The sequence below is a fragment of the Euleptes europaea genome, chromosome 17 (assembly GCF_029931775.1).
Source record: "Euleptes europaea isolate rEulEur1 chromosome 17, rEulEur1.hap1, whole genome shotgun sequence".
Lineage (NCBI taxonomy): Eukaryota > Metazoa > Chordata > Lepidosauria > Squamata > Sphaerodactylidae > Euleptes > Euleptes europaea.
This window is the reverse complement of record NC_079328.1, coordinates 9,124,088-9,139,033: the sequence shown is the minus strand read 5'-3', so window position 1 is coordinate 9,139,033 and position 14,946 is coordinate 9,124,088. Positions and strand designations below refer to the sequence as shown.

Below are 14,946 nucleotides of genomic sequence, written 5' to 3'. Positions count from 1 at the left end.
GGAAAGGATATGGCTTGTAGAGTTTTTCCTTCTATTCACAAAATGTGCTGCTAGTCCGCTCCCTATATGGTTTATTCAGGCAGTGGCCGGCAGGAAATAAGCATCATTAGCTGGCTTTAAGTAGCTGCAACTGCGTCAGCGTCCCCAGCAACAGTGCCACGGAGTTACTTGGAGATGTGGCAAGGTGGCAGGGCAGGCAGAACCAATTAGGGGCTGCCTGGGGTGGAGCCAAGTACCCAATCAGAGCCTGGGGCAGAAAAGGGCATGGCCAGGGGTGCTGGCTCGCTGTCAGTGGCACCCTCTGATGGGTAAGATAACCGTTCCAGGGCCAGTCTCCTGCCCCCGTGCAATCCCTATCCTACAGAAGGTCCTGCTCTCCCTCAGGTTCCTCACCACCATATACTTCAAAGGGGTTGTGACTGAGGTTGTGGAAGTGTCCCAGGCCTTGGCGAGCCGCTGTCCACACAGCTTCTTGGATGCCATGCTACTCCCACCTCCCTTATTTGCTGACGCCGTATTCCAAGGATAACCCACCATACCGTCCAGTTTACAACCAAACCCCCTGCCAGACACACATGGCCATAGAGCGGGCATTTGGCCAGCTGAAGATACGGTTCTTTTGCCTCTGCCATACGAGAGGGCTCCAGGCAAGGCAGCCCCTGGCAGTCGCCTAGCTCTTTGCCACCTGTGCCCTGTGCTCCACAACATGGCCATTTGCCCATGGCTGCCTCCACCCTTTGTAGGAGGCTTTTTGGCGGGTTCCTGAGTCAAAGGGCAGGACAAGGCACAGTCAGAGGAGGCAGGGGCAAGGCAGGATGTCAGAAGCCACACTGTGAGCGGGTGCTGGAGCACATTTGGCACAGGAGGAGCCCTGCCTTTTGGGGTCCTCTACCCTCTGGCGCCCTTGGAGAGAGATGAGTGAGCCCCATTGTGTTTGTAGGGGATCTGCTCCAACCCACAACCCATTTGCCATTGGCATGCCTGATCCCATGCTGCACCTAATACAATTGCACATGGTCACCATATTCTTGGAAGGCTGTATTTAGGGACCCTTCTACATCTGCATCCCTTGGCATGGCACCCGCGCAGCCTGGCTGCAGTCACTTGGTCGAGGCCGTGGAAGGGGGGGGGAAGCAGGGAGCTGTGGCCGTTGGCTGCATATGTCACTCTGAGCCACTCAGCCCAGATGAACAGAGGGGATGGCCATCAGGACCCCTGGAGGCAGAGAGAGGAGCTTTCCAAGACTCCCACCACCGTTTTGTGTTCTGCCTTTTGTTCCTCTGAAAAGGGGATGGGACGACAGTGACTTCGGAGCGAGGAATTCCCACTTTCTGTGAACAGCAAATATTCGGCTTCATCGGTTTGTGAGGTTGTTTCTGCTGGCAAAGGACATCTGCAGAAGCAGATTTTTTTTGAGTGTCCAGCCAGTCTGGCTATGGAACCAGTTCATAGAAGGAACTGCACATATATGTGGATGGCTAATCCCTCTACAGGGCAGTCCCTGGCGTCCCCCTCACAAAAGGTGGGTGCTCCTAGCACTGAGGGCCCTGGGCCACAGGATAAACAGGAGCTGTGTGGAACGTGGTCTGCCATCCATTTCAATGACATTTATCATTATGGCTGTCATTTCCCCCAAAGCGGCACTAATTTTTTTTTTAAAGGCCCCCTACAAAGCTCGCACTCAATGGCTTTCTCTCGCTCTTTCCCTTATTAGCATATCCAAATGGAGCTGAGGTTTCTGGGATGCACCCAGCTCTTCCAGGCCTCCATGCTGCTAGACCCCCTCCAAAATTCACCAGCATTGTTTTCCAGCGTCAAAAGACCACTGTCCAATGCAAATGCTGGCGGCGAGGCAGTTCCAGTGGCTAATGCCACCCGCTTTACCCACACACAAACGGAACAGGGCAGGCAGGGTCCAGCTATGTTCTGTGCCCCCATATCCCATTCCAAGTGTCCTCCCCATTATCTGGAGTTGTCAGCAAAACCTCATTTTGAGCTGACCCGTCCCTCTGCAGTGTGGCCCTGGCCCCAAGAACCCAGCAGTTTTTACAAAGAGTGTTCTCTACACCCTGCAGGCCCTTTACGCATGGTGTGTGGGATTGGCTGGGAGCACATAGTTCAGGGGCCAAGAACGTCAGACCCCTTGGTCTGTTCAAGCAGATGAATGACAATTACTAGCAGGACGAGTACCCTCCCCTCCATGGGCAGATTGCAGCATCTGTGGTGCAAATCAGCCTCCCCACCTACCCTCAAATGACACCTGGAGACACGGTTGTGGCCAATGAAGACACTGTTGGAGGGCGTCAGGGGCAAAGGAGCCGACAGAACCAGAATCCACCTCTTCATAACCTTAGAAGAAATGGGTGTGACTCTCCTGGGGCAGCTTCCAAATGGGGTGGAGGACCAAGGGGCAGTAGGCTGTGTACAATTGACGCCTACCAATGGCAGGCTTGTTCTGGGGCTTAAATGGGGGTTAAGTGGTTGGAGCCTGAGTTCTAACGGTTGAATCTCCACCTGCAGAATGATAAAACACAGACAGGTTCATCTGCAACAAGGGGCCAAGAGCTCCTTGGTGGGCACTGGCAGGTCCCTCAGGGGTCGCCCAAAAGTCCACTCTGCTGCCCTTGGGGCAGATCTCTGCCGCAACTGCTGCCTCCCCATCCAAAACACCCTCAACCTGTCTGGTGCTCACAGCCAAACCAACAGCAAATGATGGCTCCATCTTTGCATCTGCTCCATAGGAGTCTGCGCCTGCAAGGTAATGAGTCCAAGGATTGTGTGGTTATCCTCTCGATTCAACATGGTGGGGCTTTGCCCCCCCCCCCCATGGTGCCGTGTCCGAGGGGGAGCCTGGCAACTGCCTAAGCTGCCATTCTGGCGCAGAGCGATAAGCTTGGGCCCCCTCCCCTGGCAGCTGTTCTGGCCCACCCCCCATACACCAAACCTCTTTGTGCATGGGGGCAATGGTGGTGGGGTCTGGGGCTCTTGATGCCCCCACTGGCTGCCAGGCTGGGGTGCAGGAGGTGTTGTTGGGGTGGCTCCTGGCCATGGACAAGGGGAAAGGAGGAAGGAAGTTGGGGGGCAGTGCCCTGCTTACCTGTCAGTAAGCCCCTTTGGGTCCTGGCTGAGTAAGTTGGGTACCTGTTTGGGTTCATAGAATCATAGAGTTCGAAGGGACCACCAGGGTCATCAACCCCAACCCCCTGCACAATGCAGGAAATTCACAACTACCTCCCCCCCAAACACCTAGTGACCAGAAGATGGCCAAGATGCCCTCCCTCTCATCATCTGCCTAAGGTCACACAATCAGCATTGCTGACAGATGGCCATCTAACCTCTTCTTAAAAACCTCCAGGGAAGGAGAGCTTACCACCTCCCGAGGAAGCCTGTCCCACTGAGGAACCGCTCTGTTAGAAAATTCTTCCTAATGTCTAGATGGAAACTCTTTTGATTTAATTTCAATCCGTTGGGTCTGGTACGATCTTCTTGGGCAACAGAAAACAACTCGGCACCAACCTCTATATGACAGCCCCTCAAGTACTTGAAGATGTTATCATATCCCCTCTCAGTCTTCCCCTCTTCAGGCTAAACATACCCAGCTCCTTCAACCTTTCCTCATAGGACTTGGTCTCCAGACCCCTCACCATCTTTGTTGCCTTCCTCTGGACACGTTCCAGCTTGTCCACATCTTTTTTAAATTGTGGTGCCCAAAACTGAACACAGTACTCTAGTTGAGGTCTAACCAGAGCGGAGTAAAGCGATACCATCACTTCGCATGATCTGGACACTATACTTCTGTTGATGCAGCCCAAGACTGCATTTGCCTTTTTAGCTACCGCATCACACTGCTGACTCATGTTCAGTGTTTGGTCTACTAAGACCCCAAGATTCTTTTCACACACACTACTGCTCAGACAAGTCTCCCCCATCCTATACTTATGCATTTGATTTTTCCTACCTAAATGCAGAACTTTACATTTGTCTTTGTTGAAGTGCATTTTATTAGTTCTAGCCCACTTCTCCAGCCTGTCAAGATCATCCTGCATCTTGGCTCTGTCTTCTACCGTATTTGCTACCCCTCCCAATTTAGTATCATCTGCAAATTTAATAAGCATCCCCTCTATTCCTTCATCTAAATCATTTATAAAGATATTGAACAACACAGGGCCCAGGACAGATCCCTGAGGAACTCCACTAGTCACTTCTCTCCAAGTGGATGGAGGAACCATTAACTAGCACTCTTTGGGTATGATCTGTCAACTAGTTGCAGATCCACCTAACAATAATAGGATCTAAACCACATTTTCCCAATTTGTCAACTAGAATACTATGTGGAACCTTATCAAAAGCCTTACTGAAATCTAGATAAACTATGTCTACTGCATTCCCCTGATCCAGCAAGGTAGTAACTTTCTCAAAAAAGGAGATAGGATTAGTCTGACATGACTTATTCTTGAGAAACCCGTGCTGGCTCTTAGTGATCAGATCCATCCTTTCTAAATGCTCAAGGACTGACTGTTTGATGATTTGTTCGAACACTTTTCCTGGTTCAGAACTGAGAGATGTCAGCCACAGGCTGTGGACTTTATCAGGGGCTGTTCCCGGGCTGAAAGACATTAGGGAGTGGACTAACTTCAAGCCATGCCCCACAGTAATCTGCCTGAGTTGCACTGGCGCACAGCTGCCATGCAACAGCATCAGTGCCTGAAACCAGCACAGTGGCACTGGGGACCCCAGCTGGCATAACTATCCCTTATGCTGGCATTTCTTATGTTGGTGTAAAGGTCGGACATCTCCTTAAGCCCATTCCCCCCCCCACCTTAGGGTTGTGCTTTGAGAGTACATTTGATATATTCCAACATGTATACTGTCTTCCCATATGATTTGTCAGATCCATTCTACCTATAAAGTCCTGAATTGTGTGAATCCTGTACACTTCAGATAGTCATCTCCCTTATTCTCTACATGGCTCGTAGGATCTGTTGAGAATGCCACCTCAACAAGACAATCTATGCACCAGGCTTGATCAGCAAGAACTTGCAGAGGCATTCTCATTGGCTGCTCTTGAGCTGCGGAACTCCCTTCCTCAGGAATATCTGAAACAACTTCATGTGTAGCCCATCTCAGTAGTGTCTGCTCTGGCAGCCACTTTCCATGGTCTTGAGCAAAGGGCTTTCCTAGGCCTGGAATCTGATCCCCTTTTAACCAGAGATACAGGGTTGGACCTAGGATTTTTGTCACACAGTGGGCTCCCTACTATGCTGAGCTACGGTCCCTGTCTAAAAGTTGTAGCTGAGCAAGTAATGGCAACACAGTTTTGCATAATTAGGAATAGGAATCTTAATGTTGGAAGAAAAAAAACATAGAACGTTTTGTAAGTAGATCCATATTGATAAATTCTTTGCTTCTTGCGTAGGATAAGCAAATTCATATTTCAAGTGTCTAAAAGACATTTTGCGCTTAGGGGAAAAAAAGTGTGGAAGAAAGGGTGTTTTAAAATATCTTTACTTGCATATTCATTTACATTTGGAAAGTTTGTGTAAATTCTGGTCCAAATCAAATAGTGTTCCTCATTGCTGCAGCCCTTTTGGGGGACTTGTAGCTGGATGTTTCCTCCATTCTGAGTTCAGTGGGGCTTACTTCCCAGTATGTTAACCTTAAGGTGTCTTGTAATTGAATGCCTGGAAATTTTACTGTTATTTATTATAATAATCATAACATTTGGAAAGGAAAAATCAGGATGGCCTGATTTTGTTTTTAAGGCACTCCCACTACATGTTTCCTCCCCCCAGGCATTTATGAATCAGTTTTGACTTGCCTCCTTACCGCTGCAGGATATTCCATAGCCTTTGGACCCACAAAGGTGCTGTGTGTTTGTCCAGGGACAAATGCTTTCACATGCCACAACTGTAATCTTTTTGCTATCTGGAAGGACATGTAAAGAGGACCCAGCTAGTGGATGACTTTATAGATCACAGCTGTTTAGGAAAGGTTCAGATTGGGTTCAGCAACTGAGCCATTAAACAGGATGCCTAAGGACAGTGCTGTGCAGGACAGCTGGACAGAAGAAATGCCAAGGGCTGTATATTTATCAGATGTTCGTATTCATTATTTTAAATAGTTTTTTGGACATCAAAAGCAAGAGTGTCCTGCAATGTGTCTTTGGACACAGGCTTGTTTGTGAATGGAAAAATAAAATATTTTAGAGTTCTATTTAAATTTCAGTCTTACCCTTGGCAGGTTGCTATGCTCCCCTCATATATCAGGAGTTATATATGCCAGGCCTTCTATTGGTATCCCTGGAGAAAGACAAAATATTCTTTGTAGGAAGCAGTTTGTACATTATTAATGGATGCTGTCTACTAAGAACAATTTTAAAAAATTCTTCTAAGTACACAGTGCCAAACATTTCTTACCTTGTCTGTATAGTTTCTTTTCTCACTATCTTCTTCAAGTCAGAAGTTACTGTTTTAATTTAATTTAGCCAACAACTAATTGAAAGTGTTTTTGGTGTTTATCCTTATTATAGGTTTGAATATTGATGGCTGTAGCTTAAAGAAACAGAAAAGCAATGCAACCAGTTCAGAAGCTAGTTTTTCATCTCGGGAAAAAAGAAGCCCTTTGTCAAGGTAAAGTCATTAAAGCACTGAATAGTTTGAACCCATTGGAGGAAAAAATGTTTCTAGAAAATGAATGGCACTCTGGCAACAATATTTTGATCCAAGGGCTAAGGGTTGAGATTTGTGTTTCTCTAAAACAACAACTTAAAATTTCATACACCTCAGAAAATATTTGCACTAAAGCCAGGTATTGTTTTGCAGCTGTTGTGTTCTCATTTTAAGACTCAATTGACATCTCAGTGAACCACAAATTAGCGTGTACAGCTGCTCTCAGTGGGACTACTTAGAGACCAGACAATGGAAGTTGTCAGGAAAAGGGCAGACGTAAAACATAAAGTCTTGAAGAAATAAAGTGGTGTGTCATCTTCTGGATGTAGTTGAGATGTAAATGAGCTTCAAGCTCAATACCTATTTTTGTGCCCTCTAAAGAAGTATTTGATACTAGATTATTTGTTACTTTCTCCTTTGTATTTTGAATTGAGAGCATTTAATTAATGTCCTTGCTTTTCCTAAAAGGGTGCAATTTATCTTTGTTGGTGGGGGGTGGAGGGTAGAATACATGGAATCCTTTTTTGTTCTTTGAGTAATGCTTTTTTGTTACATTTTTTTCCCTGTTAGCATGAATCAAATTATTATTAATGAAGCGATATCAGAAAATGAAACACAGTAAACAATCACGGCATTTTAAATTGGCTTTAGATGGTTACATAATAATTGCTAAAGCACTTCCGTAGCTGTGGCTTGGTTCTGCTTCTGTGGCGGATACTTGGAACTCATATTTATGAAGCTTGACTTGTGTGAGGTGGTGGTTATATAGTTAGTATTATTCACAAGGGTGTTATATTGTATCTTTTAATGGTATTAGAACATCCAACGGTGATGTACTGATGTCGTGAACAAACATAATTGTGCAAGAAATAACATTTGCAAAATAATCATGTATTTTATATTTGATTTGGGGGAGGTTTGACTGGAAAGTATAGTATATCTGTTAAGATTCCATTTTACTTAGATCATGACCTGTTTGCAATAATAGTAAACTGATGGAATATCTGGTGCCCTGAAAATAAAAATAGCTTTTAGATATTATTTGTAACCGTTTGCCTGGATTCATCCTTCATTCACTTTAATGGAGGAACTGACCCTTGATAATCCCAAAATCTCAGTTCTTATAGTTTATACAGAAAGCACAGGCATTTATGGAAAAACTACAACTATTTTTTAAAAGGAATGTTCTGGAAGGTAGCGGTCTGCATTATAATGTGAACTGGCAATTTCTAGCATTTCTGGAAATGCTGCTTATATAATGCAAATTCTGTAGAACTGTAATTATTTTTGAAATCCCATGTGCATGGCAGATAGATTTTTTTGGGAAGTATTTACTACACCAGATGATTTTGTGCCCTCACGTTCTTGGGAACAAATACTTTTCATAGTACAGTATGAATTATTAGTTACTCTTAAATGAAAAGTGTGCATTATATCGTCTGAATAACTCAGGAACAAATACCTTTTTTAAACAAAATTGTTAAATAGCACTTGCTGTTTTACACTTGACATCTGTCTTAGAAAGCACAATGTAGGAATAAAGTGTAAAAGAATGGGAAATGGCGCAGGTGCTTATTTGCAATTGGGACACGGTAAAATTTCTTACAAGCTGATATCTAAGGATTCCACTTATTGTAGTCACTTCTTGCGCTTTATTGCTTTTACAAGTGGTCTTGAAACCCAGTACTTGAAAATAAACATAACAGTCTAGTACCACCGTAGTACTTTTAATTCCCTCCCCCTTTGCAATGTTTAGTCACTGAGCTGATGAGTGACCTCGAAAAATACCATGATGGACCTAAATAAAAAAAATGGCTTCCTCTGATGTCCTACAGACAATAATTATGATGTGCTAGTTAAGTCCAAACTACAGCTGAGGGATTTTACTTTAAAGCAGAGGCTTGGGCACAAAAATGCATTTATAGCTCTTTGTCTGGCACCTCATTATGCGTGGGCCTGATTCATTAAGTAATTGGTTTGCAGTTGTTTACATGAGTATTAAGGCTTTCTATTCAGCAGTCTTTGAGAGATACATTGTGCAAATGTTGCATGTTATGAATGCGGAATGAGGGGCAGCGGACAAGTCCTATTGGCTGAACACTGCACTCTGTTGAAAAGCAAGAGAAAAGAGATCGGGTGCTGCTTTGCATAGCAATGACTTTCTTAATAAGCTTTACAGATTAATACACACAAGCTATAAAAGATGCAAAGAGATACTCTTAGCACATTTATCCATGCTCATTTCACTATTATGGCACTGGAGATGGGAAGAATTGAATGCTTTCATATTTAGGTTGTGGGTTCCCCCCACCCCCCTCCAGTGCAACTTCAGTGCATGAGACTTAATAGAATCCAGTGTTTATTGTATTATAAATCATGGGGGAAGTAGGCAGACCTGCAACAGTTTATTATTAAAGATTCTTTCAATGTAAATCTTTTTCCGCCATTGTGTCTCCTACAGCAAAATCATTTTGTGGTTGAGTGGGGATGAAAGGCATAATGTACGAAGGAGTGAGTCTTAATAGGAAGCTGCTCTCTGATCGAAGACCACTTGTTTCCTTTTGTCTGGAGGTGCATGCCACCGCTTCCTCGGCTCCAGCAAATATCACCCTGTTGTTCCTCCGCTACAAAATCATTTTCTCCCAGTATTTCTGCAATTCAATACAAACACATTTAAACAGAAACCTTCACTTTTTAACTGGAGTGTAATATAGTGTCAGAAGGACAACAGAATGTGTTTAAATGAATTAAATGGTTTGGAGGAAAGGTGTCCCACTGGCTGTGTCTTAATTTCTAAACTGACAGCCGTTGGTGCGACGTGTGTGGCATTTTGTAGTTCTGTAGCAATATAGTCAACCAGTGGAGGTCAGTAGCATCCTAGTATTGCAGTTTTTTGCAAGATGTAATCTCTTGGGGTGTTTTTTTTTTTTGCTGCTACTTTTCAAAATGATTGAAGTTTAAAGTTAAACTGGAGAGCAAAAGGTTGGTCTATTCTACTGTAGGAAATAATGTACACTGTCAGTTTTAAGCTTAAATCCAGAAATTATCCATTAATTTCATTTTCAAAATTTGTACATTAAGCAGAAATTAATTCTTAAAATGTTTTATTTGCTCAAATGTATGTTTCCTCTGTTAATAACTTCCAATTGCAACATGTTAAGGAATCTAAAATGGATGTGCTTCTGATAAAGTGCCATAGCTCATTCTCTGCAGATAGCCAAAAACGCCATTGGGGGTCACTGTTTCTTTTCTAAATTACCTCGGCTTTATTTTTTAGTCTGCCAGACGCCTACTTAATTTACTTCTAATGTAAGTTGCTTAATATAATCATTGTGGTACTTTAGTTCATTTTTTATTTTAACAACATGTAGGACTTGTGTACAGGTGAGACATACCACAATGCGTAGGAATCTATTTTTAATTTAGTATTTTTCTGTGTTACATGTGATCCCAAGCTATGGCCATGTATTTATTTACATTTTTAATAAGTCTTTTTCAATAAACTCACAAGGCGGTTTACAAAAATTAAAATCAGAATGAAGCAAACAGCTTAAAATACAAGCTGTTAACATAAATAAGTAAAAATGCAGTAAAAGAGATAATTGGCGAAACAGATTGAAAAAGAAAGGTTTTAACTACCTTAAAAATGAGCTAAAAACATTTCCCAAGGGAAGCATTTCACAACTTTGGGGTCTCAACAGAAGAGGCTCTGCTTCTTGTAGAAGTCAGTTTTGTTTCCGTGTAAGATTGATGTGAAATGGAGCTTTAACAATAAGCAGAGAGGAACTTTTCCCTAAGATGCTAAGAACCCCAGGCTGTTTAGAAGGCAATATGTGCACCTTGAATTGAGCCCAGAAACTAACTGGAAGCCAGAACGGATATTTCAGAACAGGTGAAATATGAGCATGCTGGATTAATCCTCTTCATAAGCAAACAGTAGCATTTTGCACTGGATTAACTACCTTTAGAAACTTCAGGGTTTTATTCCTGAAAGGGGGTTAAACTTAGTAGAGAGCTGTATCTAAAGAGCTCGGAGGGCTACTTCAAATAGCCAACTAGAATTCCATCCTTGGCTACCTTTTTAGCTTCTCCCTGACCCCTGCTTTGGCTCCAGCGCTATAGTCTCCAAAGCTCCTTTGTTTGTCTACTGCAGTGATTCCCAGTGCGGTGCCTGTGGGGACCATGGAAGACAGTGGTACACAGTGTGTTTCCTGATATCTAGTTGCTTCTTCTCCAAAGTAAAGAGCCAGTCCTGACAATCCTCTACATCTTTGGAGCAGAAGGTGCTTCAGAAGATTCCAGGAGGCATTCTCTTTGGGTCTGCCCTTCAGAAACAGCCGCTTCTGCTGTAGGAGGATGCCTGGCTTGGAACTTCCCAACATTTTGTAATTGTCTCCATGGTAGTCATTTTCTGGTGGTCCCCATTAGTTTTCATCAGAATTCCCCAAAGTTCCCCACAGGATCAACAAGGTTGAAGATCCCTGGCCTAAGTCCCTCTTTGGTCCCTTCTTTCCTACATCTCTCCTCCTTTCCTTTGTATATTTCCCTTAGACTTCCCTTCCTGCACCCATTCTTTCCAGTCAATTATGGATGGTAAATAACACCGGCTGTTTTTCCTGTAACTGCCTTAATGTTACACTGGTGTGTTATCTCTGACTTAATGCCCTCCTTAACCCAAGCAGCATTGGGTTAATAATGTTGACTTAGTTTAGAGGACTGGTTGTCTAGATTACAACAAGATACTGTACATGAAGCACTTTTGTATTCCAAGTGCTATATCCAGCCATTTCCAACACTTGTAGAAATGGTTTATCTTGTGTTGTTGAACTTAATCATCGTTGTGTGGTGTGAAAAATATCTCTTCCCTTTGTTTGTCCTGAACCTGTTGCCAGTTTCATTTGATGACTCTGAGACCTATTACATGTGTGAGAGTAAGAATATAACCTCTCTTCCTCTCCACATTTTCCACACCATTCACAATTTTCATAAATCTCTGTCCTTGATTAACTAAAAAGCCTCAAATCTTCTATCCTCCCTTCAGATGGTGCAGCAGGATTTCCTCTTGCAAAAGCTGCACTGACTCTTTCTCAGCAAGGCTTAAGTTCTAGATTTGATGATGTCTTCCACCCATTTCCTTGGGACAGGTTATTTGGGACCAGTCCCTGGCACACCCTTGTCAACATCTGTATAGTTGTGAAAGCCTGTTGTCACAGTGGCTGCTGCCTGGGCTTCTAGTGGTGATGTGGATACTAATCAGGATCCAGAGCCTCAAAGGCAGCTGCTTTACTTGTGCACAGGACTTTCCAGCAGTGCCCTTCTATGATGACCCCCCTCCTTCCTACTCCTATCTCCCAGTAATCAGTTTTTGTTCTGAGGGAGAGGGGGGGATCACTTACTTCTTGTTAGCCAGAGGGTTTTGTGTGGAGAATATTTTTCTCCTTCTCCAGTCCCCACCTTATTTTACCTCAGATAAGAAATATGACACCAGAGTCTTCTTAAAATTAACAAAGATAACAGGGAAATTTATTAAACAGTATGCAAAAGATGGATTTTGAGGGAAAACTGTATTAGAGGGAAAACACCAAAACCAGATAAATATATTTACAAGATTCACTTCAGATGGTTTAAAATCACACTTCTTGGTTACAGTTCACAGCTTCAGTTCATAGATTAAGTTCAGTTCTTAGATTTTCCCACAAATGTTCCTTTACCAGACTCTGCTGCTAAACTATCAGGAAAGTTAGAGATTAAAAACTCTCTTTCCCAGAGAACTCAGAAGTATGGAGAATCCTCCTTGACTCTCTCTTCCTGTTCTCACTACTGACCAACCCCACACCAGTGGCAGTAATCCCTTCACGCACCCCTGTTATTGGAATATCCCCTTCTCTGGAGCCTATTCCCTCTTTGTGATGTGAGAAAGGGCCCTTCTCCTCCCAATCTTAATCCTGTCACTCCACAAGTTTGTTTTTCAACAGTTTAGGCCAAATTGAACCCTCAGTTTCTCACAGTCGTTCACAGCTTCTTCTCACGCAGGTTATCAATCTTAGACTCCTGTCTTTATGTCAGAACTCAGAGTGAGCCTCCAAGCTCCGACCACTCCTTGTCTCTGCGCGTCTTCTGAGGATTAGCCCCTCATCCGTCACACCTTCCAATGGCAAGCAGCCTCCCAAGAACAGGAGGCCTCCTCTTGAACTGTGCCCATGAGACAGGAGAGCCTGCGGTCCGAGAATCTGCCCGTTTCTGCTCAACCATGGTCAGGGGTGTGTGGCCCATTATTATTATTGCTAGCAGATCCCAAAGAACTCAACCGTTTAGCCTTTCCTTGTAGAAAATGTGTTCCATCCCCTTTGTTAAAGGGCAACCACACTGATCAACCTGAGTATCCACCTACAAGGAAGGGCTAAATAATTACTTCCCACTCCCCATAAGCTCAAAAGCCACATACTAATGAGAGAGATAATAGTAGGTTATAAAAGTATGCATTGTGTGGGGGGTGTGGTGAGATCTTTTTCTCCCCTGTCATGATACTAGAACTTTTGATTATATAATGAAGTTCATTGGTTGTAAGATTAGGTCAGACAAAAGGAAGTATTCTTTCCTTTTTCATCTTGCCACAAGATTTGGTAATAGCCACAAGCTTAGTTGGCTTTAAACAGGACTAGATAAATTCATAGAGGGAAGGTCTGTCAACATCTATTGCAAACAGCTGTTGATAGACCTACCCTCCATGAATTAGTCCAGTCCCCATCCTTAGAGGGCTAAATGAAACCTCCATACTCAGAAGCAGTGAGCCCCAGGGCATCAGTTGCAGGGGAGGCAGCCGTGGGGATGGCGGTTGCCTTCCTGCCCTGCTTGTGGGCTTCCCAGAAGCATCTAATTGGGCACTGTGGGGAAATAGGGTGCAAGCCTAGGGGGTGGACCCCTTGGTCTATTCCATGAGGGTTCTTCTTGCATCGTCCTCTCTATGTTCTTAAATGGAAGCAATGTAGTCTTTGAACATCATCATATGAAGTAAGAAAGACATCATCTAAAATGAACATAATATAACACAAGTGGCGACCCACGAAACTCAGGGGGGATCCCTCCCCCCATTGCTGAGTCCACTGAGGCTGCCCCCCCCCCAGTCCAGATCTCTAGGTAGCTATCAGTGTCCTGCTAGTCTGGACCTCTGGGGGGGTGGGGACACTGGCAGCCGTAGGTTCATTCTCTGCGCATGCACAGAAAATGCTTTCTTTAGTTTTTTGGGGATTCAATGCTCCCTCCCCCCCGGGATTTTAAAATTCAGATTTTTCTGCAGTCTCAGGGGGTTCCTGTTGGTGTCAGCCTGCTTCCTAACTTCAGATTTAAGTATCCGCAGGTAGGGGGCAGACTTGGGAACTAGATATATAGATACACAATAAATACTGTCACTGATAAGTAAGAAACTACCTCACAAGGCCTTGTGGAACAAGCAAGTCTTGCTTTTCCTTTTTCCTAAGGTCATGTGATCACCCTTTCATGGTAGTTGACCAAGGCTTCTGTGCTGGCTAACTGCCAATGCTCAGGTCTCCACTTGCAGTGTCTCTGAGATACTGCTCTAGGCGGTTGCCAACAGCAGGGAGAGGGTAAAGCAGAGTCCAAAGAACAGGTCCGTTTGTCAAAGCCAGAAATCAGAGTCCAGTACTTGCCACATCAGTTACAGTTCATAGTCCGGGTAGCTGGTCCAAGGTCAAGGGTCACGGAGAGTCCAAGGTCTAAAGGCACCGAGAGTTGTTCGGGCATGGGAGGCAGCAGGTTGCTCAGGTATGCACTGCGTTGCTTCCTCGACCCTGGGCTGTTCAGCTGAGGCTTTTCTGGCATCTGACTTCTCTGTCAGTCCTCCTCCTGCGAGGACTCACTGTTCTGCTGCTGTTCCAGCACACGCCGGTAGGCTTCCAGCCGGGCACTACGTCTTTTAGCCACCAGTGCCTTTCCCTGCTGCTGCCTCCACCTGTCAGCCTTTGCTGCCTTAGTAGCTTGAGGACTCACAGCTGGGCCACTGGGTCCAGGCTCTGAGCAGGACAGGGTTGGTTCTGCCATGACTTCTGACTGCAAGTCTTGTGCCTGCTCTGGAGAGTCACCAGCTTCAGGGCTGTCAGCCTCCTCGCCAGGCTGTGCTGAATCAGGCCCCACTTCAGGCTGCGAGGTCAGAGGCATTTCCATTGGGACTGAATTATCCTGGTAGAGTTCCTCTTCTGAGGAGGACCCATTCTCCAGGGACTGCCCCATGGCAGCTTCTTTCCTGCATCAGATTCCTGGG

General features: G+C 44.6%; 1 protein-coding gene across 1 annotated transcript in view; it reads left to right on the top strand.

Annotated features, from left to right (window-relative positions):
• KIZ (kizuna centrosomal protein) overlaps window positions 1–14,946 on the top strand; it is a 116,135-nt gene that overhangs the window by 77,446 nt on the left and 23,743 nt on the right. The window contains exon 11 of the mRNA XM_056862274.1: window positions 6,530–6,629. Within this exon, the coding sequence (XP_056718252.1) occupies window positions 6,530–6,629 (100 nt within the window). The remainder of the gene's footprint in view (window positions 1–6,529; window positions 6,630–14,946) is intronic.